At 38.1% G+C, this 27,672-nt stretch overlaps 1 protein-coding gene and 1 non-coding gene across 2 annotated transcripts; both read left to right on the top strand.

Annotated features, from left to right (window-relative positions):
• Window positions 1-26,162, top strand: Cysltr1 (cysteinyl leukotriene receptor 1). Its single transcript, XM_005085945.4, has 3 exons — window positions 1-464; window positions 20,341-20,426; window positions 23,789-26,162. Exon 3 carries the CDS (start codon window positions 23,815-23,817, stop codon window positions 24,835-24,837), a length of 1,023 nt encoding a protein of 340 aa, XP_005086002.1. The 5' UTR covers window positions 1-464; window positions 20,341-20,426; window positions 23,789-23,814; the 3' UTR covers window positions 24,838-26,162.
• On the top strand, window positions 15,601-15,763 carry LOC121140116. The gene has a single exon (XR_005876948.1). It is a non-coding gene; the product is annotated as a U1 spliceosomal RNA (small nuclear RNA).
• Window positions 26,163-27,672: the final 1,510 nt, after the last annotated feature.

Here is a 27,672-nt window from a genome sequence, read left to right as displayed (position 1 = left end):
CCCTCCTCCTTACTTCCCACCTCAGAGCTGCTGCATGACTTCCTGAGGATTCTATTGCAGTGGCTAGAGATAAACACTCATTTATACGTATAACCTGCAAGTCTCCAGTTTCTATTCTTCCTCCCTCTCTGTTCCTTCCCTGCCCCCACTTTTCACCAGGGAAGCTAAACTCTGGCGTGGTTTAAGCAGTTTGAGGACTAATCAGAAAGAGGAAGAAGAATCGGTATATATTGGCTAGCAAACGTGCCATGCCCTGACCTCTCTCCTCTTGAAAGAAACTTTCCTGAAGAGCAGGCGCCCTGTGAATGGAGTGGAGCATCCAGAGTCTCCAGATTTCTTCTGCAGCTCCCTATCCAGGGCTAGCTCTCCAGAGGACTAACAGGGTGGATTTTTCTCAAGATTTGCCTCTAGTTTCAGGGAGCAAACTCGAAAGGGCCTCCAACTGTGACGCTTGGAATCAGCAGGTAAGGAAATTGGGTGTCTGGAGTAAAGTTCAACTGATGGCAGATTCTACCTAACACCTCAGAGTTTGGGGGTAACTGCCCTGCCTTATCTGCTTTAAATTAGGCTGCTAATATGAATTCTTTCTGCTTTTGGTTCTTGGCCAGAGATCTGATCATCGAATCAGCCTGTCAACAAGTCGCTCACTGCCTCTGCTGCTGGCGCAGTAAGGCAAACTGTCAAACTGTTGAGGCAACACTCCCCAAGCCTCCAGCACCTTTTACGCTTCAGCCAGAAGTGCAAATAGACCTTAAGCTCCCATTTTAAGGCTACACTGGAGCTTCTCTTAGTGCAGTAGTAGCTGCCTTTAATGTGGAATGAAAGAGTACAGAGACTGCTGCAGATAAACAGAACAGTTGAAGGCTGACCTAGACTTTTCACAAGGAACCTTCACAAGTTTATGAACTTTTTAGTATCCTGTAATTGAGGCAGGATGTTTCCCCCTCTCCCTCCTCTCCCTCAGTCTCACTCTGGTTCTCATTCTCCCCTCCTCCAGCCCCCTCACTTTGAATAATGAAAAAAGAAACTCAAATAGGTTAAGAAATTTCTTTGAAGCAGACTGCACTGCTAGAAATTGGCAGGTTGACTGAAGACTACAAGAAGAAAGCACTCTCAGCTGCAGATAAATAGAAGAAATGCTTATGATCTACTTTGTAACTTAGAATAAAACACACTAGGTTAAAACAGAGCTAAGAAATCATAGGATTTAATCAAACACTTGGGGCAAGAGCATTTTTCTTCTTAGCAGTTTCAATGGTATCTGAATAGGCAGGCAGACACGGCCTCTTTAAATTCAGTGGATCTAAATCCCTGTCTCTACAATTGTTTTGGAATCAAGGAGGCCAAGCTACCATATATTTAGAGGGCAGATAACTTGGATTTGTTTGTAGAGTGTTTTAAGAATGATAGCAAAACATTCTACAATGTTTTATAAAGTACCATGACCACAGTGTATTTTAACTAAAATTTGTGCCTACACAATTTTAAGTTTATCATATCTGTGCCATCAAGTTTAAATCACTGAAAAATTATTTCATTTCCTGTCATTATTTTACAATTAATACATCAATTGTGACTAAAAGCTATCTGTGCCTATGTAGGAAATAAACCAAATTAAATATATATTTACATCTATCTCTTTTAAAAATACTGTTTCCCATTCTCTGAAAATCCTAATTATGCTGGTCATTCAGTTCTTACAAAAATAATCTAAGCCATGATCCAACCAATCAAAACCTAAACTTTACAGATTGGGGCAAGGTTGAACCTGCCATATCAATGTCTTCCTAATTTACTGTTACCCATTTTCAATCCCCATTACCTGCTCCCTCCTAGCTTTAGTCAAACTTTTGATGCACTTATAAACTCTCTATCTAAAGAAGAAAGAAAAATTCGTCTATGACCCGCAGATTTACAAATGGCCTTTGGGGTACCATGGACTGACAATGAGAAATTCTAAAGGAAAAACACTGATACTCAAGGGACATGCCCAACTTTGGGGCCTTGATGACATTAATGGCAACTGTAATAATTTCTCAATTAGCATAGCTCTCTTGCTTTCTGCTTTTGTATTTGGGAGGGCAATGCTGGGAATTGAACCCAGGCTTCTGAACATGCTTAAGCAACTACTTTACCATTGAGCTACATTCCTAAGTTACTTTAACCTATTTTACTATTTCTTATGTTCCTATAAAAATATCTCAAATTTATTATAATCCTATAAATCAAGTATTGTTCAAACTAATAGAAACAAAGACCTATATATCAAAAGCAGGTAAGATATAGCCCCTGTGCTTAGGAGAAATTACAATGCTACTATGACTATAAAACACAAAGGATGTAACATTGTGAGATGATTAAACCAGTAAGTACAGAGGTAAAATATAAACTGCATGGAGAAAGCTTTAGAAAGAAGACAAAACTTGAGACTATGCTGAATAAGTTTGCCTGTGGTAAATGGCTAAAATACTACAGTGTCTGAATTCTGGTACCAAAAATAGCATCAGGAGTGAGATTAATACCTATGGGATGCACCAAGAATCTTAACCTGGCTACAGTGAACTGACTGGGTTGGAAAATAACAGGAAGGAACTTTGAGTAAGAGTTCAAGGTTAGGTTGGTGATACTGAAAATGAGATGACTAAGAACTCAATCGCGCTGTAAAAGAAAGACTAAATGGAACTTGGGAAGAGATTAGATTACAGACATTGTTATAGTAACTGAGAAGCAACTCCAAAATATTAATACTGTAGAAAGCAGGCACTGGTGTTAATGCTATTTGTAGCAAAAGGTAACCTGGGATAAATATGGGAATGTAGGGCATGATGAGTTCTTGTATTGACGTTTAAGTTTGAAGTGATGGCAAGAATCCAAGGAGAAATGTCTTATGGGTTATTAGAAATTAATGGCCCCAGGATGTTAATGACAGATAAAAGAGAAGGGACCCAATGTTAAATCTATAAAGTATGATAAGAAAGAGTAATAAAAACTCAAAATATATTTTCAGTGAGTAAGTCAAAGACTGCAATAGGCAGTGTCTACATCTTCAGGCAAAAGAAAGAAGAGAGTCCACAGGAATGTGACCTACAAAAAGAACATTATCCTTTTCCCAAAAATGCAAGATTCTTAAGGGAAGGTACTAGGTTATTTTTTGTTTATTTATTTATTTTTTAAATTCAAATTACGTCATTTCCCTTTCCTCCTTGCAGCCCCTCAAATATGTCCTTCATTGTTCTCTCTCTCTCTTTCTCTCTCTCTCTCTCTCTCTCTCTCTCTCTCTCTCTCTCTCTCTCTCTCTCTCTCTCTCTCTCTCTCTCTCTCTCTTCCCTAACAAGTCTATTTTTAACTCTGCCACCCAGCAATAACTAGCATATTGCCTCATACACATTATGAACACAAAAATGACCATTAAATACTCTAACATAAACAAACATTGGGAATGTCTGCCTCAAGGTCTTATCCAGCTTGAATTCATAAGTTCTTTGCATTCTCCAAACTGTCCCATGGCAAACCTCAATAGGAGGAAATCGAGGCCAGAGAATTGAAAGTTCATCCTAGCTTTGACTTTGTCTTTCAGCCAGTTGTGTTCTTTCTAACAAGTTACTGAATATCATCACATCTTGGTTTCTTTGTGTATAAAATGCCCTATGATAAAGACAGGGGTATTTTTTCCAAATCTGTTACAATGACAAAAGTGATAGCAACTTCACAATTCCAGTCATCATCCAAAAGTTTTGCTTAAAGTTCATTCAATTCAGAAACAGAAACACATTACACAACTGAATGCATGTGGGAGAGTGTAGAGCTAGTTACTTTCTATTCTCTATACAACACCTGCAGGGCAAAGGCCTGTTGGTGTGATCTGTCCCCAGGCTTGCCACTAGCAGTTCATGCCAGTAACTGTATGCTTCAGAGTGAATTCTGAGAATAAAATAGCATTTAAGAAGTATTTGTTTGATAATACTACTTTTTATTAACCTGCCTTCATTAAACCTGCTGAGTCTTAAGGATCCCCCACGGAAGGCCTCACCCTCCCTGGAGAGCAGAAAGGGAATGGGATAGGGGAGGGCTGGGGGGCAGAGGATGAGGGGAGGGAGAGGAACTGGGATTGATATGTAAAACAAGCTTGTTTCTAATTAAAAGAAAAAATTAAAATTAAAAACCCTGCTGATTCTTACAATCAAAAGCTAAGTATCACCGGGTAGTAGTGACACGCACTTTAATCCCAGCACTCAGGAGGCAGAAGTAGGCAGATCTCTGTGAGTTCAAGGCCAGTCTGGTCTACAGAGCAAGTTCCAGGATAGGATCCAAAGCTACACAGAGAAACCCTGTCTCAAAAAGTAGCTAAGTATCAAAATTTACATTAAGTTCAGAATGTAACACAAGTACTCCACTACTGTGTCCTAAAAACATCTGTATAACTAGTAGTTTAGTTGTCGCACCTGCTGTGCAGCCTGCATCCGAGAATGTAGCGGGGTGGTCGGGATAGATGACACAGAGACTGGTCAGTTGCTTTAAGAAAACTTTATGCTTTCCAAGTCAGTTTAGGAGGAGAGTTCTCTCCAAGAAAAAAAACGCTTCCCTTTTTAAGGACTTCTGCCATCCATCTACATACAATTCTCCAACAACTCTCCAAGACTTCTCACCCTCCTGGCTGGTGGTTTAATCTCCGGCCCCAGAATGGGGGGGGGGAGAAACAGCAGGGGGGACAGGAAGAAGCATCTAGCCGTAGGGGGTGTCAAAGTCATGGTGTTTCAGTGAGGGAGCCCTTATCTGAGCCCTATCAAGAGCTTTATAGCACTGAATTGTTTTCAGTAAACATTATCTCACAGCTGCCTGTTCCCAGGCCGAAGGGGAAGTGGGTTTCTGCTCAAGGTCTGGTGTCCCCACATTTAGTCATAATACAAAACATTTTCTAAAAGTAAATACATACAATATATATATATGTATATATATATAATATATTGCATAGTAAAATGCAAACACCTTACAGCTGCTTTTACTCCTTGCCTCAATGTCATCTGGGTTTCTGGCCATGTGAACACCTATGTAGTGTGATTCAAGAACTGATGAGAAAAAGTTTTCTAGCATGAGCAAACACCTGAGACAATCATACTACCCAGTCTTACAAAAGAGATTGATTTACAAGGCAGAGTGCCACTTTGTTGGTCTTTAGTAAGGAAATTCAACTACTGTAAAGTCTGGCAGATTCCTTGCAAGTACTGGCATATCCTTGTCCCCAGAAAAATCCAATAGAGGAATAAAGGAAGCCATTTAATCCAGTTAGATAAATACAGACATCATGAGTACTTTAATCCATATTACAATCATAGTCCTAAAACATCCTCAAATTACATTTACTTTTACTTTTCAGAAATCTTCATAGATTGGTAGAGGGCTCTTATTTAAACATAGTTTGCACTGCAACTAAGTCTTATTCGTTGTGTTCCACCTCATGCTATCACAACATGGTTGGTTTCCCTTCTGATGAACAGAATGTCATTTTTTTATTTTATTTTAATGCTTGCGGAATGAATATATTCCAAACATTTGAGGTTCCACTTTAACATAATTGGCAGAAAAGGAATTGAAATACAGACTTAAGGAGTCTCGGGTTCACTTGGGGCTTTTTCGTCTGTTTAATTTTCTGTTTCTTTGGTTGGTTGGGTTTTGATTTTTGATTTTTCATAAAATCCCAATCTATAAAAAGGAGTAAAAACTATAATTTGGCATCAAAATTTTTAGTTTTAAAGCCTAAGACTGAATAAGCTTTCTCATCTATCAGATCAGCAGCCTTTGTTTTTGCATAGGATTATGCTTGTGCTGTCATGAATGAAAACAGGCTAAACGAAGCTGAGCTAGCAATAACAATACTCACACAACTCTGACACATCCTATGTTCTTGTTCCAATGTTCCTACGAAGTTTCTGGGTTTTGTGCACGAGTAAAAGCAGCTTTTTGTTCCAAGCTGATTATCCTTTACGCTTAGTCTTAACTTGAATTTTTATTTAACGCAAATGATTTCCGTGATAACAGACAGTTTTGCTTCCAAGACTCAGAGGTCCAAATACTAAGAGGTTAAGAGCATGACTAAGAACTAACTGTGAGCAGTAGCCACAGCATTAAGGGATTCCAAATTATTGTTAATTGGCACAGAACAATTTAAGTCCTGGCAAAATGTTTAAAAGCATGCAGATTTTCTGTAACATATTTCTAGCATTCATTCAAGGGATAGAAGTACCCACCACTACCATCACATACCCACACTTACACACTCATCAAGATTTCTATAACCTTTCTGTGTCTTGCATTTTCCTTCTGGTTAAGTCTTACATACAGCTATGATCTGACTACGGTATGCAATGAGACACACAGTATCTTCAGCTCTGAATGCCCGACCTAAGGTTCTTTGGAGCTTCCTAGGGCCCTGTGTTTGCATTCCAACTATCCATCAGTAGAGCTGCCTATCTTCTTAAAGAAAAAAAGCTCTTGCTAAAGCAACATCTGAGAGCTGTCACCAGTGCAGTCTCAGCATACCTGGAGCTTTCAATAGCAGCAAAAATGCTACTAACTATAACCTTGGAAATACAAAGAGGAAAAAAACTACTTATTGGAATTCTGTCCCTGACACAAGATCTTTTATTATCACAGGGAAAAGCCATGGAATCGTAAGCTATAGCTTGATTTTATGTAGATAAACCCTTACGAAAGATGGGTTATCTTGCTCCAAACAATCAATAGGCATTTTTATTACATACTTTTATATATGCAAACACTAGAATGAGGATTTGAGCTCATAGTGCTTAGGAAAACAATAACTTGTTTTTCTTCTCCGGCCCAAGAAGATTTCACTAGAAACACAAGATTCCTATATTATTAAATGTGTGATATTAAAATATTGATGGCTATATTATTGGTGTAGATAATAGGCATAGTTACAATAATAATAATTACAACAATAGGCATAATTACATAAGTACAAAATGCAAGAATTGAGAGTTAGGCAGTCAAAATCAGTATCAGAAGGTAAAACCTGAATTTATTCTTGTATGATTAGAAAAAATAAGACTTTTATTTCTATAGTGTTTTCAGTTTATAAAACACTCATATTTGTTGGTCTTCCTATTAGTTTGTATATCCATCCAACAAATATTAGTGAGCGGCTGCTCTATCAAAAGAATAATACACCAGGATCCCTGCAATCCCTAACCTCATATCTACAAGTTCAACAACACTACAGTATTTTTCATGTCACAGTAATAAGCTACATGGAGAAGAAGAGGGCATGTGGAACTTGCTCAAACAAATTGGGGCTGCACTGAGCTGCACCTTCACAGAATATAATACCTAGACCTTGCAACTGCCCAGCAGAAATGAAGGAAGTATCTGTTGAGGGACTAAGCCCTGAGTCCCAGCCTCCCCTACTTCCCCTTCTCTTTTGTCCCTAGCCTAGCCACCCCACCCCACTGGCAACCCTCCAACAGCACACACACAGACCATCATTTACTAGAAAGGTAAAGGAAGTCTTGAGGAAACATTGAACTCAAAACAATTACAAAACTGCATCCAGCTACTGATTTAATCTTTTGATCTCTTCTGTTTTTTATTTTAAAACACACATCATCAGCCTCACCCAAGCTCATAGTCAAACACATCGTTGGATCTTTAGATTCTTATCAGCCTCAGACCTAGCCAATTTTTGAACTCATGGTTCTCTGAAGTTTTTAAATATTTTCAAATATTTTAATAGCCCCTGCCCCTTTAGAGGCATCCAAACTTCATCTCCACGTTGCACAATTATTTATATTCCTGCACAATGTCACCCACTTTCCACTCCAAAAATATGACTCTTGCTCTAACCCTGGATACCACCTTTAGAAGCTAAGTACTCTAATATGAAAAAATAACTCAAAACTTTAGTTACCCCTCTGAAACTGGCCAATTGGGAGGAAAAGGAGCAAAATTGAATAAAGCACACTCACTCTCATTGTTGGGCTCATTATCTGCCTAAGTAGTCATGCAAATAAGAGTACTCAGAAAAAAATAATTATCACACAGTGATAGATGACATACATGAACATGTACATGGATGCATTCATAGGGGACAACTTCAAACTAAACCTTGAAGTATAAGCAATGATGTCTCAAACTCCCAGGATCATCTCTGGCTGTATGGAAATACAAAAAGATCCAATGTTCAAGTGTCTTCAAGGAGACAAGGAGTAATGTTTTGAATCAAGGTGATAAAACAGAATCAAGTATTTCAAAATAAAACTCAACAGGACTTGATGAAAGATAAGGGTGGGGCGGTATCAACTATGACTACTAGATTCTATGCACCCATAATTAGAAAGCAACTTATACAATAAAGAAAAAAGACAACAGAAAAGTCACTTGGAGAGGTAACTTGAGAGGGGAGATGGTTGAAATTTTTAAAAGTCAAATGATCCATGCATAGTAGCTGAATAGGCAGCTGAAAATGAGAGACCAGAGTTTAAAAAAGTAGTTTGCTGCTTAGAAATTTCTGTCATCCACATGAAAGTTGATAAATAACACAGGAGAAAAAAACAAACCAGAAAACTGAGCCAGGCATAGTGGAGCATACCTGTAATTCCAACACTCAGAATGCTAAAATGGAAGGATTGTTGAGTCCAACCTGGGCTACATAGTGAGACCCTGTCTCAAAAACAAAACAAAAAGAACAGAAAAACAAATGTTGGCATTTTGCGGATCTTAACCACAGTGATAACCTCAATAGACCATCTGCAAAACCCTTTGCTGATGAGATTAAGAGAAACAATAAAGATGGATGCAGTAGTTTGGAAGCGGAATTTCTCTGGTTGTCATTGGATTCTGATCCATTGTATGCTGGCTTTCTCATTAGTTGCTTGCTTGATTGATTGATTGATTGCTTGTTGAAACAGGGTATTGGGTTAATAATTAAGACAGAGTTGGAGCAAGGCATTTGCGGTACCTGGTGGGAAAGAAACTACAGTAACCCCTGGCTGGCCTGGATCTCTCTACATATACCAACCTTTCTCTGCCTCCTGAGTGCTGGGGGTGATAGGTGTGTGCCACTACATTGGGCTAATTGTGTGTTCTTGAGCAAACCATCACCACACTATTTCCAACTCCAAATTTCAGTTTTGCTACATGTTCCACTGGAACATGATCTCAAAAACCACTTCGACTCAAACTAGTAACAATTCTTAGAATAACAACGGGTATATTGTCTATAAATGAGTTAATAATATACACTTCTGGGCCGGGCATTGGTGACTCATGCCTTTAATCCCAGCACTCTGGAAGCAGAGGCAGGCAAATCTCCGTGAGTTCAAGGCCAGCCTGGTCTACAGAGTGAGTGCCAGGATAGGCTCCAAAGCAATACAGAGAAACCCTATCTCAAAAAACCAAAATAATAATAATAATAATAATAATAATAATAACATGCGTTTCTTTTGAAGGTATAGCATAGAAGCTTAGCAGCCATTCATTGTTTCTTTTGTAAATGCAAAGGATTTTGCTAACCACTCAAGAGAGAAACTGGGGAAGTAGAATGAGAAATTTAGCAGTTGAAAGAGGAAATGTGAAGATGCAACCCCTGTTTCTAAGGAACTTGCAATATGGTTGAACCTACTGGCCTCACTTTCAGCTACAGTAAGTCATAATTCAACTGCCATACTTAGACATTTTTTTCTTTTGTCGGTACTCCTTTTTCAGTCTGCATCCCGTTGTAGCTTCTCATTACCTACAAGATGAACTCAACTTTTCTAGAATAGTATACAGGACCTTTATCAATTTTCTGTGACCTAGTTCCTGCATTATTCCCCAAATTGATTTCTCACTTTTGATCCTCATACTCCAGTTGAGCACAGCCACATACTTCCAAATATACACACATACATACAAATAACCTGCCACCTTACAATTCAGCTCAATCAAATTTTCATATCCTCTAAACATGCCAGGCTGGTTCACAAGTTGTGCCTCACTCGTCCTACCTTCTCTTCATTGCTTGCCCTCCCATTCTCTTTTAGAAGGCCTTTTCTAACATGCATTCACTGCTCATAAAGTATTCTATTATGTTTCATTTTCTTTTGTTTGGGTTTTGTTCTTCTATGACAGAGACTTCCTATGTAGCCTGGGTTGGCCTGGAAGTCACTATGTAGCTCATGTTGGAGTTGAACTCACAATCCTCCTCACTTTTTCAAGTTTTAGGATTTTAGGCATGCCCTGTTTATCTGTGTATCTATATACTTCCATTGAAAGACCTAACAGAGAATGTATATATATTAAGTGGCTATTAAAGTATCTTTTTTTTTGGTTTTTCGAGACAGGGTTTCTCTGTATTGTTTTGGAGGCTTAAAGTATCTTTTAATATAACTAGTGTATCACCACAAAGGATAGAGAAGTATGTTATAGAGGATATGATGTAAGAGATTGGCTTAAAGGCAGTTTGAATTACATCTGATGCAGATGTGGACAAAGAATACTTCACATATGGCAATGTGGCATGAGCAAAGGAAAAGAAATCCGAAGACAAGTGGAGCTAGTCACAAGACCATGCTTATAAGCTGTCCATATAACAAACACTGGGAAAGTGGCTATGAGGCTAAAATGGAATATTTTTGTACTACTCAATAGTTCTTCAAATTGAATTGAGAGCTCAGTGGACACCCTTGAAAGGATAAGTACTGGCTTTGTCTTATGCATAAGTGCTTAGTGCAACACCTTGAGGCATCTGAAACATTACCATGTGCTGCCATAGAGGATCACCAGACCATTCTGGTGTCCACATTTAGTGACTAATTCTTTCTGCTACTTCCAGAAATGCTTTTGTCTTTCTGGGACATAAAGAAAATGGGGTTCCAGTCACAAAAAGAGAAACATGGCATGTACTCTCACATAAATGGATTTTAGACATAGATCTGGAGAGTGCCAGCCTACAATCCTATGGCCAGAGAATCTGGGAAACAGAAACTTCATTTAGTGGCTGATCGAAGAAGAGGCAGACTCCCTCGGCTAAGTACTGAGCTGAACTCAAGAAAACCAGTAACAGAGAGGGAGGACTGATAACCAAAGTGGTTAAGGCTGGGCTGGTTTAACCCCCAGAAACAGCTGACCTGACAAGGGTTAGCTCTTGAATCCCAGACTGATGGATGGGAATCCAGCATGGGACTGATCAAGACCCCCTGAATCTGGGTGTCAGTGAGGAGGCCTAGGTAATCTATTGAGCCTTGGGCAGCAGATCAGTACCCATCCCGAGTATACACACGGACTTTGGACTCCCATCCAACAATGTGAGGTGGACTCTCACCCTGAACTCTTGGGGAAGGGTCTAGGCCCTGCCCTATATGAAATGACAGACTATGGACACCCCCATGGAGGGCCTCACCCTCCCTGGGGAAATGAGGGGATAATGGGGGGGTTGGGGGGAGGGCACAGGAGGAAGGGAGGGAAAGGGAGAGGGACCTGGAACTGACTTGTGAAGCAACCTTGTTTCTTATCTAACTTTAAACTGAAAAATAAATAAACAAATAAATAAATAAAAAGAAAATGGGGTTCAATTAGATGTTCTCTGGATGCTCTTCTATCTCTAATCAAGAATAAAAATGAATTCATTCCAAACAGATGTTTTTAATTGAAAATAGATTCTTCTCTCATACAATACACCTCAACCACGGTTTCCCCTTTCTCTGCTCCTCCCCAGATTCACCCCCCCTCTGTCTCCCATCTGAAAAAAAAGCAGGCCTCCAAGAGACAACAACCAAGTATGACAAAGCAAGATACAATAAGACATGGCAAAGCCTTCATATTGAGGCAGGACAAGACAGCCCAACAGGAGGAAGACTCCCAAGAGCAGGCAAAAGAGTCATTGTCACATGCAGTCTCACTGTTAAGTCCCACCGTACACCAAGCTAACAGCCACAATACATCCCAGAGAGCCTAGAGCAGACCCATGCAGGTCCCATGCTTGCCAACTCAGTCTCTGTGGGCCCATATGAGCCCTGCGTAGTTGATACGGTGGGCCATGTTCTCTTGGTGTCCTCCATCCCCTCTGACACCAACAATGTTCCTCCCCATCTTCCACAGGACTCCCCAAACTCCTAGGGAAGGAACCCAATTTAGACTCTCTGGCCACATAATTCCAAACAAACAATTTTAATTGTTAATTTTTAATTACCATATAAAGTTTTAAATATTATTATGACATTTTGGAACAAACTATAAATTAGTGATCCTCCTTTCCCTCCACATATCTCCCCCCACCCTACTACTACTCTGAGTCCCCCACTTGTAACTCCCCCACTCCAGTCTCTTTTCCACATTCATAGATATCAAATCATCTTTTACAGCCTCTTCCAGTAGCTTCCTTTTCACTCAGTAGCTGAGATTATTTTCAATATTCTAACATGTGTTTCTTTTTCTTTGGCTTTTTAGTGATCTCATTCACCTTGCAATGTGTGGAAACATAATTTTCATGCCTTTTCTTTTCTGTTTAAAATTTTTCACACAATATTGTCATATCATATTCTTCCCTCTCCCATAACTCCTTACAGACCCTTTCTGTTAACTTTAATGTTCTTTGGGGGGTTAAAATACCAATGTAAATCAGGAAGTTGGCTAAAAACTAAACCAAGTCTGTTTTGTGCTACTCCTGGTTATGGTTGACATCACAGTGACACTCCATTGGACAAAACTGATCTCCCCTTTCCCAGCAGGCATCAATTCCAAATAGTTCCTTGGCTATGGGTGTGATTTTGTGTCCACTTCCCTTTCTCAGGGATGGGACTTTTTCTGATTTGAACTGTGCAGGTCCTGTGCATGTTGTCATAGTTTCTGCAAGTTCATATGTGTATCTGTCCTGTTCTGTCTCGAAAAGTTGTGTCCTTGGAGTCATCCACCACTTCTGGCTTTTACATTCTTTTTTATTTTTTTATTTTTTTTTAAGATTTATTTATTTATTACATACATATGTGTGTATTCTGCCTGCATACCAGAAGAGGGCACCAGATTGAATTGTAGATGGTTGTGAGCCACCATGTGGGTGCTGGGAATTGAACTCAGGACCTCTGGAAGAGCAGTCAGTGCTCTTAACCTCTGAGCCATCTCTCCAGCCCCTCTTTTTTTATTTTTAAATTTAAATTTAAATTAGAAACAAGGTTGCTTCACATGTCAATTCCAGGTCACTCTCCCTTTCCCTCCCCTCCTCCCGTGCCCTCCCACCAACCCCTCCAATATCCCCTCATTTCCCCAGGGAGGGTGAGGCCCTCCATGGGGGTGTCCATAGTCTGTCATTTCATCCAGGGCAGGGCCTGGACCCTCCCACAAGGGTCCAGGGTGAGAGTGCATCTCTCATTGTTGGATGGGAGTCCAAAGTCCATTTGTATACCCGGGATAAATACTGATCTACTACCCAAGGCTCAATAGATTACCTAGGCCTCCTCACTGACACCCACATTCAGGGGGTCTTGATCAGTCCCATGCTGGATTCCCAGGCATTACTGGCTCTTACATGCTTATAATCTCTTTTGCACAGATCTTTAACCCTTGAAAAGGAGGTTTTGATAAAGATATCCTTTTAAGGCTGAGTTTCTCAAAGTCTCTCACCCTCTGTCGCTATCTAGTTGAAAGAAGTTTCTTTCATGAACGTTGAGCAATGCACTGGTCTATAGGTATAGCAACATGTCATTAGGGATCATTTTATTGCTATTGCTATGTTCCTTGTGTTTCATTCTGTGATCATGTCTGGTCTTGTATTCTCATGAATTCCTAAAGCATGACACACTATTCAGTTACTCTTTGAGTAGAATTTTATAGTAGAATATGCATTAGAGAAGCAAGTTTGATATTATGATAACACATTTATAATTCTTTCAAAAATTATCACCGAGGGAGACTTATACTCTTGCTGTAGACTATCAAAAGATTCTGATATTAGGGAACCTGTGATGAGTATGGTGTTAATCACAACTAATTTTGAATTTCTGATTTATGAACAAATTGAAGTTTGCATTCCATACCTACCCGCCTCCTTCTCATGCTCCTCTCCTTCCCCTCTCTCCTCTCACTTGCCTCCTCCTCATATCCTCTTCGCTGTCTTTCTTCCTTTTCCTTCCTATCCTCCTTCCTCTAATCAGCACATTCTTGACTATTTAACAAATTGCATAAATGTGCTTGCTAGTAGTCTTAGTAACAGTCTTAGTAATTCATTTAAGTTTTTCAAAGTTATTCAGAATTCTAACCCCACCAACCAGTTGATAACATCTAGGTAATTTCCTTTCTTTTCTTTTATCCAAGAGGTAGCTAGGGATAACCCAGTTGCTGTGTTATTCCTGGACCAATAAGAACCAGATATCAATGCTTTGTTATGCAGAGGAAGAGTTTTAAACCAAGATAATTGCTTTGTCTGTATAAAACTTATTTCTAGTTAGGACGCTTTAGCATTTAGCATAACTTATCTTGTGACTATGTATAAACCTCTTTCTAGAATAAAGCTGAATTTAGAGAATCAGTATCAAACCCTAGCCATTATAAACTTAGTTGGATCTCAGTACATTTAGTAAAACTAATAAAACTAGTAGTTTGGAGTAATTTAGATAAGCTTCAACAGGCATTTCATCTTACTCTGTTTATAATTAGACCACACAGTTTTAATTGTGAGGGCAAAGCCAATCAAGTCCAATGCATGTTAATGCAATTTTTAACTTTCATGTGCCATTTCTTTACATAGCCACAGGGCTAAATTCCAATTTACCCTATCCACTAAGAACAGCTAACTGGTTTTAAGTGTACCTGAGAGACACATTACTTGTACTACTTTGTTTGTCACGCTCGGGGACATATGGCACAGTTCACTTCTTCAGATGAGCAGTGACCTGTTTGTCATGAGCAGGGATGGTGAGCTTCCCTCTTGGGTTCTTCTTTAGTGGAACCTTGTTACTTTTATCAATAGCTTCTTTCAACACCACAAAACCTTGCCTTCACCTTGTAACCTGCAGCTACATTCTCAGGTTTTGCTACTATTTGGGCTCCTTTGTCATATTTTAAATGTTTATTTTTAATGACTGTAAAAGATATTAAATATCATTATGACATTGTCAAAGGGTGTTTCAGTGATTCTCTTCCCACTCATATCCCTCACTACCCCTTCGCTAATTGTAGTCCCTCCTCCCTGTCTCTTTGATGATGTTCCATATATCCTTTTGCCAATCTCCCCTGCTTCCTCATTGCCTATTTTACACTTTTGATCTCCTTCCTAGCTTCTTAGACTTGACCCAACTTATACTCATTTACACACACACACACACACAGAGAGAGAGAGAGAGAGAGAGAGAGAGAGAGAATCCTTTGTCTTTGGTTATGTTATCTTATTTTTGCATAAGTAACAACAGGATATCAGAAAGATTAGATAACTTTCCCAAGATCACACAACTAAGCATAGATGCAACTATGATTCAAATGTAGAACTATTCTTATGCAAAAACTACTATAATTTTACCCCCATGCCTATTTGTCTTACCTACTTAGAAATTTAAGGTTTGTTTTCTATTTTCTTGAAAAAAGAGTGGTTTGTCTTATCTGTAAGAAGTAGTCTTCATACTTACCTGACAAGGAAGATACAGTGATCAAAAAGGTTATCTTTCCAGGGCTAGACTCATCCGTTGCAGTCCAGATGTTCTGACCCCTGTGATTTCCCCAATATGGGAAACTCAACTGCATAATTTGTGGTAGTGGGAGACTGTGTTGGCATTCTTCCCAGTAAGGATAAAAAGAACAGCCTTCCTTCATAAAGCAAGGAACTTTTCAGTTATATAGAATATAACTGAAAGCCTCCATTAACAAAAGAATGGATAACTAAAAGACAGTGTAAACATTAAACAGAGTAAACTTCAGCCTTAGAAAAAAAGGAACTTTTAACAGCATGGACCTATACTGAGGACATTAGGCTAAGTAAAGTAAGCTAGTCACAGAAAACAAACACTGTATCATTCCACTTACACAAATTGCCAAAAACAGTCACATTCACAGGGTAGAAAGAAATTGTCATGGAATGGGGGAATGGGGTACAAGAAGATACTAGTCAACAAATGTATTGTTTCAATTAAGCAAGCTAAATACATTGCATGACCATTTTTAACACAAAAATGTTTATTTTGATCGTATTTATTTCATCAAAGTAGTTTTGCTTTCTTATAAGAAACATATCCAAAGGTAGTCAGATACAGCTGACAACCAGCAAAGATGTCAGAGGCAACTTTGATCACTCAGAAGAAAAGAGCAAGTTTGCTTGCTTCTAAGCATGTGAACTCAAAAATTATCTAAAAAGGATGACCTGATTCTGCACTTTGGATCCCAGAAGATTAAGAATTTTTCCAGAAACACACAGGAAATAACAGTTGTCTTAAGTGAAATTTTGGATCTTTACATCACTGATTCCACTTAGTTCAAATAAAACAAATTAAAAAACCTTTTTTTTACATGGAAAGAAAATGACTTGTTTATCTAGGTTTTAAAGGCCCAGGAACAAATATTGCCCACATTAATGAAAAGACATACTTTTCCAGAAACCCAAACCTCTTTCTTATAAACTGTGCAAAGTAGATTTCAAGCAACTGCTAAGATCTTGGTAGATAAAATAACTGGTCCTAGAACCCTGGAGCCATGTTATTAAGCAAGATGGCCACCTGATACAGGAGATGATAAAAAGGAACAAACAACAATAACTTCAGAGCTTAATGAACTCCAAAGCTAATTTTTTCTCCTTGCCTCGGTATTCCCAACTGTGAAACTGGGCTGTCAATGACATTTGCTTTACAGAATTATCTTCAAGTTTATAGAGTGAATGTATGTAATCTTGCAGTATATTTTAGAAAGCTCAGTGTATAGACATAGACAACGTATATACAAGTACGAGTTATTAAAGCTATTTTCATACTAGCAGAACCAGAAGTGTAACTTTAAAAGGGGTAAGCACAGAGAGGGGATCTGTGAGGCCTGGCAAGTAGAGCAACTTCTCATCATAATAGTTATCGCTTAGTCTAAAAAACACAACATATCTAGAACTAGTGTGATGACTTTAGAAAGCTGGTACATTCTAAATACAACCAAGATTGCAAACAATTCATGTCCGTGTTCTTCATTGCAGTTATAAATCACTTATATTACATGCTCTCCAGAAAAAAATAGCCCTGATCTTTACAGATATATTGAATAATAAATTAGAAGGAACTTTAGAGGTCATAAAATCTAACCCTATTGTATTGCAAACAAGTAACATTTTGACAGAGAGGAAGTGATTTTCCAAAGCTCACCTAATTAATCACCCACCAGAGCCTGAGGTATGATCCAGGTCCGTGAGCACACAGACCTTCAAATTTCCAATCGTGGTCTTTCTCCATACAAGAATTCCTTCTCATTTTCAACACTCATAATAAAATTTTATGTAAAATGTATTATCTCAAATCAACCAATATTTAAAATGCACTATCTACTATGTCCAGCAGGAAATATAAAATTAATAAGATTTGCGTGCTGCTCTGTGCTAGTGGAACTCAAGCAAGAATAATAATGAGAATTATATTGAGTGATCACAGATGACTAAGACAAAGCAATAAATAAATCTCATCAAAAAAGCACAAACCGCATATCGCATCATACCCACATCAGAGGAGAGAAATATTAGATTGTGTTAAGATGGTCAATGACTTTTTGTTTTACTAAAAACAAAAAAGGCACCCATTTCATTTAGTAGAAAATACCACCCTCGGGACTACTTAGGTCAAAATAATACATAATTGACTCATACATACACACATGCACACACGCGCGTGTGCGCGCACACACACACACACACACACACACACACACACCCTGTGTGTGTGTCACATCTACAAAATGCTAAGCCCGTAAGTTGGGCCCTTGTATTCTTCAATATTTCTGAGCTCTCTTATTTACTCTGTTAATTTATTCTGTTATTTGCTTTTAATGTATTCAAAGTCTAACAAGCAATTACTCTCTCCCTTGTAGGAAAATACCTTTTCCTTTATAAGAATAGGGGCTCCATAAATTTTGTTGACTAAACATGAGACAAGTAAAAAAATTAAATTATTTGATTGGAATCATATATTCCGGGCTAGGAAGTGCAGCTCATTGGGTAAGAGCATTTACACAACCATCAGAACCTGAGTTCAAATCCTCTGCACCCATGTAAAACCTCAGGCATAGCCACACATGTCTATAACACCAGCACTGGGGACAGACGGATAAAGATTGTCTGAGTTTGCTGGTCAGTCAGTACAGTCAAAAAAGGACATCCCCAGGTTCAGTGAGAGACCCTGCCTTAACAGAATGAAGCAGAGATTGATAGAAGACACCTGGTATCCTCCTCTGATCTCCAAACATACATCACACATACAGCATTTGTATATACTACACAGAGGAGAGAGAGAGAGAGAGAGAGAGAGAGAGAGAGAGAGAGAGAGAGAGAGAGAGAGAGAGAGAGAGAGAGAGAGATACTGTTGAGGTTGCTGGTAGAATACATGCCTAGCATTGATAAGGGCCTGAGTTTAATACCCAGCACACACACACACACACACACACACACACACACACACACACACAATTATTCTTTTACTTAAACACGTCTCCTGCATATGGTTAAAAACGGCAGCATCTAATATTGGCTATCAGAAACAGGAGTCTGCAGGCAAACTAAAAGGGAAAGTGTGGCAGGTTGTGGGGTCACTGAGTACCGAATGGCTGCTATATGCAAAGCAAAGAATTTTGAGGCAATTCCAGTTTCTTTAAATTATGGGATTCAAAGAACATGGATTGCCTCGCAATTGTGAACTTGAGGGGAAAAAAACTACACTATGTCCCAGACAATGTGACACTTACTCATTTGTGCATATAAATGCTAGGCTAGATTATAATTGCACAACCATTACAGAAATGAATAACTCCTTAATATGCTCGATTTGTAAGATTATACTTCTCATATATGCATTTTAGAAATTCATAAGCTTCCTTTTTGAAGCAATCTAAGGAGAAACTCTAGATTTGTTTAAACAAAAATCTGATAGCATCGAAATTAATTTTCTTTCTAGATCAGGTGAGTGGAATTACATAATTTTAGGACAGAAACTATTTTATATGTTTAACATTCATTTAGTGTATCTTTATCAGTGTGTTAAGACATGGAAAATACAAAAAAGAAAAAAAAACAGTTACCACCTGATTAACAAAATCTTAGAGCCAACTCCAAGTAATTCTCAATCAGCAACAGACACTTGACCTAGACTATAGCAGGTTCGAGGGTTGATTCCTTACCTGGAGAACGGAGACAATGGAAGAGGGAGAGAAAGCTGGAGACGCTCTGAAAAGTGGCTATCTAAGTACAGGGTGAACATATTTTATATCTTTGAATTTCCTTTATTTTCTGTTTTACTTCCATTTTTTTACTTTCATTTTTTTGTCAGTAGATTTCCTTTGGAAAGTTCCAGCCTGTGTCTACTTTATAAAAATAAACTGGAAGAAGGTGTTTATTGAAGGTGTTTATTTTATTAACACTGGGACCACACATAAAGAAAAAGTGACAGCCTCTGGGGAATCTTAGTAGCAGACAAGAATAAGGGTCACTATAACACAACAAAGATTGAGAAGTGTCAGGATGCTACTTCCTCAGGAAAGTCTTTCTTTACTACTTTATGACATATTTGTTGTGTCTCTTTGATTCGCAGCAGTAATTATGTGGAAAGGACACATACCTCTAAAGTTCAAGTGTTCAAGACTCTAAAATTATTGCTCTCCAGAAGTATATATGTGAAGTTAATGACCAAATACAAGTACTGTTATGACTCTGAGGAGCTAGTTCAAGCTCCGTTAAGCCATTTCTTTCAAACAACATTATGCTCCAAGCAAATTAAGAAATTTTTGTTTAATATTCTAACTCCTATTCCTAGTAAACTAAGTCCTTGGATGAGAATTTTCAAATTATTCCCTCTTTGAACTTTATAATTAAATCTTTATAGAGAAAATATGATTTCATAAGAAGAAATGTTTTATAACATTATGTTCATCTTTAGGTGCAAAAGGTGAATGCAGACATCAGCAAACATCTGTAACCACTCATGGTCCCTATTCCAAGTACCCCTCCCCTTGGGAATGTAAAAAGGATGAAGGGAAAACAAGGAGCCATGGAAGCCAATGGGCAGCCCTAAATCTGTCGGTGTAGCTTTGATGTGCACTCTGGACCTGTATTTAAGGCTGCTAAGTTCCCATGACCCTTCCGGAGTGCTTTTGAGGTCACTAACTCCTATTTGCAATCTATGATTTCAGCGTGAGCATACTCTGACGTTGCAACATAAGAACAGTGGCCACAATAAGAAGGAAACTTTGTGAAGGTACTGCGGTGCCAGAAAGAGGTATGGCTCCAGTTTCAGAATGAACCCTGTTCAATTTTCAGTTTTCTCAGGGAAGTAATGTTCCTCATCATCTGTACTGAAATAAAAGTCGACACCTTTTGTGCTTACTGCTTTCTTCCATTAATCAATTTGTGATTCATTTGCTTTGGGCTAAGGTGGCTTTTACTAAACTTATCACAACCTCTCCAAACACTGAGTTATTACTCCTCAGCACCCATTTCCTTCCCCAACTGTGAGCTGTTTGAAGGCAGACTTGGGTCTTAAGAAATCATAGGCTTCCAAAGGAACTTTCTGTGCCCATCTCCTAGGGGGTCAGATCATTAGGAAAATCACAGTAAATTATATAAAACCTAATTAAATGCTGCTCTGACATTTCATGTCATTATATATGAAATGGCTGCTTTACACTAAATGATCTCTGCCCCTTGTTTGAAGATTCCACAATTTTCTTTTTATGGCTTAATGTCTATAATTATCTTTATTTGTATGTAAATAAGAATCAAACCAGCAACCTTGTTTCTAATTTAAATTTAAATTTAAAAATAATATATATATAAAAGAATCAAACCAGAATACTGAAATTTATAAATAAGTTTATTCTGTTTCAAAGAGCTCTGCTGGTTATTAATGGAATTGAATGCCATTCATTTCTTTGTGTACTCTTAAATGTTATCAGCTCTATTTGGCATCTTTTGTTCAAGCAGCTGAGAATTTCAAACATATTTGTAATGTGCAATGGACAAACAAATAATTTATGTATCCACAGTATGGGTATTTTAACCCTTATAATTAAGCTTTATAATTTGGTATCTTAGTACTTTAGGTAGCAATTTGTCTACATCAGCATCTTTAGTCTGTAAGGTTGAAAATACTTTAAATTGTAGTGCAATGTGTGGTCACGCTAAGCGATTTCAAATGGATAGTTGTACTTTCAAATGGTAAGGTTTCTATCATTCCAGTTAACATTAAGCTTTTATGGACAAAGATGAGTAACTGGTCCCATATAAGGTGCTGCTTTATTTATCAACCAGAGAGTCTGGAAGAGAAGATAACACATCGGTGATACGCAAACAGAAAGAAAATTCTCTAGGAGTTCTCCAAAGATAGAAATGTCTTTAGATGGACAATGAGAGAAGGTGCAATTCAGTCTGAACAATAAAACAGGATGGAAATGGGGTGGTGGGTGTGTTTTTGATTTGGTCTGCATATTGATTGAGTCAAGGTCTCCCTATGTGGCCCAAGCTGATTTCAAATCCACCATCTCCCTGAGTCAGCTTTTCAAATGCCGGAATTACAGAAATGTGCCACCAAGATGAGCTTAAGAGGGAAATGTTAACTAACTTCCTAGTGTAGTGGCAGTCATTTTACAGTATATACAGATATCAAATCATCATTCATGGTGTTGTATATCGTACTATAGACACATATTTAAAAGCATGCTGTTTTTTTTTCAAATATTGTGAATAAAACTAAAAAGGAGAAAACTATCTCAAAAATCTCAATAGCACCATCTAGTGCCTCATAGCATAAAATGGTTCAGTTTGAAGAAAATACCTAAAACAGTACAGCAAAAAAGACTGGATTAATTTGGGGAACTCTCCTTTCCTTTACCAGAATTCAGAGAACCAACAGGGAAAAAACCTGGAGCACAAATTGAAAACTGATGCAGACATTAGGAATGGTGGGCTGTTTTTCTCTATAGCCTTAGAATTATTCCTCTTCATTGTTAAAAATCTTATATCAATAGTTTTTGGTGAAAATGGCATTTTAAATGCTAGAAAATATAAATAGATGAATGGCAAGATTGACAGACGAACGGCAGATGAAACTGTTCCTGGCTAGGAACCTGTCAAGTTCTATCCACCTACAGCAAGTACCAGAGCTGCCTGCTCTCTTATCTCCACTATATAGACAAGATTCATCCTATTCCACACTAGTAGTTCATGAATTCTTGAGCATTCTTCCAGACACCTTGTTTACCAGAGAGCACGAGCTATATAAAAGTCAACAAATCAATAAAAGACTAAGTATTGAATTGCTTCCTCTTTGATAAGTATGCAAAAGAACATTGACGAAATGACTATGTCTATGATATCTCATCTCTAGCTGTTGCTAATCAGGTTACTAGCTGCTGGAATGCCATTGGATAGACCAAATAATAATCTTTTGCTATGAAAGAACTCTGTATCTCTAAACTCAAAGCTTTGAATACAAGTTTGAGAAGAGAACAGGAATGAAAAAGCTACAACAATTTCCTCATCTGACAAGTGTATTCAGACTTATTATACCACATCTTTCCTCAAAGCCTTAAATTATGGTACAGATTTTTCAACTGTAAATTTCACCACTCTGGAACTTTTTTATCATTATTATAACTTTATAGCCACTATGTTTCTCCTGCTGTGGTGTTGTATGGTTCTAAATAGTTAGTACCAGATTAAGAATCTCTCCTACAGGAGTGAGTTTTACCAAAATGAACTAAATTATTTTCCCTGGATATGACTTGCATTCAGAAGATGTTACATAGTTCTCTTTTAGAGAAAATCAAGAAGTTTGTGCAGATTTTAACCACTAACTGAACTTGAAGCTCTTGTAAAGCAATACATTGGGAATTAGATGATGATGACTGATAATAGATACACACATAAACACTCACATATGTAAAACTAGTATATTTAAAGTTGTTTTCTGTAAGTAAAAAAGCAAATTGATTTGAAGGGAAATTTTATGGAATAGTACTACAGCAGTACAATTTACCATATGAGGGGGATATTTTGCCTAGGTCTTGGGAATTAAGAATTCTTTCAGGGTACATAGATGAGAAAGGAGGAAAAAGTTTTCTTCAGGTCTGGAGGACCTAGCCTTCCTTCTGGGGCAAAGTTCAACTGACTCTCTCCTCATAACCTGACAATTGCTTCCAGCTGTGGTGGATGTGCATGTGAGCAGCACTAATTGGACTCTGTGGGTTACGAGAGAGAGGGGAGGAGAGAGAGACAGAGAGAGAAAGACAGAGAGAGAGAGAGAGAGAGAGAGAGAGAGAGAGAGAGAGAGAGAGGGAGGGAGGGAGGGAGGGAGGGAGGGAGGGAGGGAGAGAGAGAGAGAGAGAGAGAGAGAGAGAGAGAGAGAGAGAGAGAGAGAGAGAATGAACATCAAGTTTGAAAGGAGACATGCTGAGAGGATCCTGGAGGATGAGGTGAAGGCTGGGCATGATCAAAATACACTGCATATATGTATGAAATTTTCAAAGAATATAAAAATCTATTCAATATTTTAATTACACATGAAAGTATGGGAAATGAATTGACGTGCCCAACAGTTTAAAGGTCTAGCTTAATTGACAAGATCTTTTTCATATGTTGTAGGCATAAAGCAGGGATTCCTGGAGAACATGGATGGCGTTGAAAATCTGACAGTATCTTCTGCCAGTAATAACATATGCCATGATACGATCGACGAGTTCCGCAATCAAGTGTACTCCACAATGTATTCTATGATCTCTGTTGTGGGTTTCTTTGGCAATAGCTTTGTGCTCTATGTCCTCATAAAAACATATCATGAGAAATCAGCCTTCCAAGTATACATGATTAATCTAGCCATAGCAGATCTACTGTGTGTGTGCACATTACCTCTCCGTGTGGTCTATTATGTTCACAAAGGCAAGTGGCTCTTTGGTGACATTTTGTGCCGCCTCACCACCTATGCCTTGTATGTTAATCTCTATTGTAGCATCTTTTTTATGACAGCCATGAGCTTTTTTCGGTGTGTTGCAATTGTTTTTCCAGTCCAGAACATTAATTTGGTTACACAGAAAAAAGCCAGGTTTGTGTGTATTGGAATTTGGATTTTTGTGATTTTGACTAGTTCTCCATTTTTAATGTCCAAATCTTACCAAGATGACAAAAACAATACTAAATGCTTTGAGCCTCCACAGGACAATCAAGGTAAAAAGTATGTCTTGGTCTTGCATTATGTATCATTACTCTTTGGCTTCATTATCCCTTTTGTCATCATAATTGTCTGTTACACAATGATCATTTTGACCTTACTAAAAAATTCAATGAAGAAAAATCTGCCAAGTCGTAGGAAGGCTATAGGAATGATCATAGTTGTGACAGCTGCCTTTTTAATTAGCTTCATGCCATATCATATTCAACGAACTATCCACCTTCACTTTCTACACAGTGAAAATAGACCCTGTGATTCTGTGCTAAGGATGCAGAAGTCAGTGGTCATAACCTTATCTCTAGCTGCACTGAATTGTTGCTTTGACCCTCTGCTATATTTCTTTTCAGGCGGAAATTTTAGGAGAAGACTGTCCACATTTAGAAAGCATTCTTTGTCCAGTATGACTTACATACCCAAGAAGAAAGCTTCCTTGCCAGAGAAAGGAGAAGAAATATGTAAAGAATAATTCAAATCCATCTCCATTGCAGAACAATGAAAAGAATTTCCCTAACAAGTATTTTCCTAAATCACAATTAAAAGATAAAGTTTCCCATTAATATCTTGGAAACTATTAAATATATCTCATTTACAAATTCTAGCATTCAAAATGTAAAGTGTTCAACATTTAGTTTATCACTGTGAGGGTTTTTTTTACTATTCACCAGAAGGTGGAAAGTATTTGTGGTTCTAAACTACAAAACTGAATGTGAAATCAAGATTTTTCCTCTTCAAATAAAAGGGTTACAAAGGATATGAACTAGGATTTTGAGTCCAGCTTTTAAATATAGCTTTAGAATTAGCAAATAGCCATCAGTCATCCCAACATGTGCCTTTGCATGCATGCCATCAGATGAAACCTGGAGATGACCCAGAAGCTACAGAAATGTACTGTCAGCCTTTTCCTTTGTAGTACTGACAAGCGAGGCAAAGTAGAGCCCTATCTTCCGGAAGACAATGTTCAAGCGCTAGAAAAGACCAGTATTCAGCCAAATAGCCATATAGGCTGCATGCAATTTACTATCTGGAAATTAAGGAAAGTAAATATGTTCAAAAGCCCGCTTGTCTCCAGTTCTCTTCTGCCCTTGCTTGACTTAAGTCCCCAAAAGAGAATAGTGTTTTTCTTGCTCACTGAAGTTCCTATTAGGAGTTCCATCCTGACCCAAAATATAATTCTTCCTTAATGAGTAAGACAATTGGTATTCCCATGTATGAACAGAAACAATCAAAATTCATCTGAAGAAAAGGAAAGAGGCCTTCTTCTCTATATGAGCTTTATTGTGATCAAAATTTGCTGTATAAGATACCAGAGGAAAAAATTTAATATCTATATCATTCTCTTAAGAAGTACATTTATGTATATGTATATAAATATATGTAATCTATCTTGTTCTATGATATGCATTTATAGTTAGTCAATTATGAGATTTATTGTTTTATATTTTCTGTTTTTTATTAGCATGTTGAACATAATAGCATTTATTTGCAGTGATTTTTATATTATAGCAGAAGCTTTGTTCTTAAAACAAACCATTGAAAACAGCTTGGTTGTGACTAAAATATGATACTCATCAGCAAAGTTTTGCAGGAGTTTGTTCTTTTCTTAACTCTGAGTTTCAAAATTCACATTACCTCAGGAGAAATAAATAATAATAGAGATCGAAAAAAGGAAAATCATGAGTGGAGTTCTGTCTGCATCTGCCATGTGTGAGCTTTTCTAGTTCACATCTACTACTACAACCCCTGGGGAAATAAAAAAGTACACAATGAAGAGAGACCTCTAAGGATCAGAAATAACTGGAACTCATTGATTTCTATTTAACATATCTGAAAACTAGCAATACCTATACTTTTGCTCTATATTGTTTTCTCTTGCTTGAGACAAATATCAAATATATTTGTCAAATGGCATCAGGTCTCATTTTATACATCTCTGCTTTGGCACAATCAGCATAGTGTAGTAGAAGGACACAACGCTGGAAGCCAGGACACCTGCATGCTAAGCATGACTCTATTAATAGCTATGTAACTTTAGCCTGGCGGTGGTGGCGCACGCCTTTAATCCCAGCACTCGGGAGGCAGAGGCAGGCGGAACTCTGTGAGTTCGAGGCTGGGCTGGACTGATAGCCTCCAAAACAACACAGAGAAACCCTGTCTCGTAAAAACAAAAAAAAGTAGTTATGCAACTTTAACCAAGTCCCATAAACACAGAACCTCAACTTCCTCGGCTGTATGATAAGAATGGCACTTGTTTTGCCTTTCTTGTGGGCATTTTCGGGATTCAAACACACCTGGATATGCTAAAATCTTATCCTAAAATACATAGTAAGATGTCATTTTAAAGTATGCTGATTCGTATTTATTGTATCAATTCTCAATTTTGGAATAATTAGAACAAAATATGGCCACAGTTAAATTATTTTACATATAAATAACCATGTTGCTTATTTATTCCTACATCCAAGCTTTTGTCTATGTTGGCAATTACACTCACATCTGTACCCATGAATAACATATAGATATGTCACAAAGCCTTCAGTCACCTGCAAACTCACAGTATTATTCTTTCGTGAATTATGTCTTAATTGGCTATACCATACAACTCACTTCTTACTACTTTTCCCAGTTTTCTCCATGTATTTCCCAGTATTTTCTCCCAAAGGAAAGTGCTCTGTGTATATTTATCAACTCTTTGAGGTTACAAATTACATCATTACATGGAAGTATCTAACATTTAATGAACTCTATGTATTATACTCTGATGTGAGGGGTTTTTTGCTTTTTTTTTACTTTGTTTTGTTGGTTTTTTTCAATGGGTTTGTTTGTTTCTTTGTTTGTTTTATCGGAGGCTGCACACATGCACTCACATCAACACACAATGGCACAGTTACTTGGGACATCAAAGTGGCTTCTGCTATCAAAGTAGGGCCCAGAGGTAGTGGGTTGCAGCCTCCTCTCATGCAGCGTAAACCCTGCTGGGTCCTTCTTCTGGGGCAGCTGAGGAAGGGAGAGGGCTGCTGGGGTGGTCCTCCAGCCCCAACAGGGAGGGAGCAAGTAAGTTGGTACAGCACACTGGGCTGGGCAAAGGCCACCTCACTCCAGGGACTGCAACATCAGAAGCTGCTTCAACACCTTCATCTGGCTGATCTCTCAGATTTCACCTGCCAGGAACATCTTATCTACATTGTGTAAACGTTATAGAAGTTGAACACCAGGTCAAGTTCACAGACGTTGTGGAAATATTAATTTAACACTTCCACAAAATTGTGAATGACCTCGAGTTAGGCCAGATTTTTTACCTTGA

Source organism: Mesocricetus auratus, unplaced genomic scaffold (genome assembly GCF_017639785.1).
Source record: "Mesocricetus auratus isolate SY011 unplaced genomic scaffold, BCM_Maur_2.0 Super-Scaffold_100003, whole genome shotgun sequence".
Lineage (NCBI taxonomy): Eukaryota > Metazoa > Chordata > Mammalia > Rodentia > Cricetidae > Mesocricetus > Mesocricetus auratus.
This window is presented reverse-complemented; position numbering and strand designations above follow the sequence as displayed.

Bases quoted from the DNA above. Each gene is read 5' to 3' on its own strand.
- Cysltr1 (XM_005085945.4), top strand. From the start codon at position 23,815: ATGGATGGCGTTGAAAATCTGACAGTATCTTCTGCCAGTAATAACATA.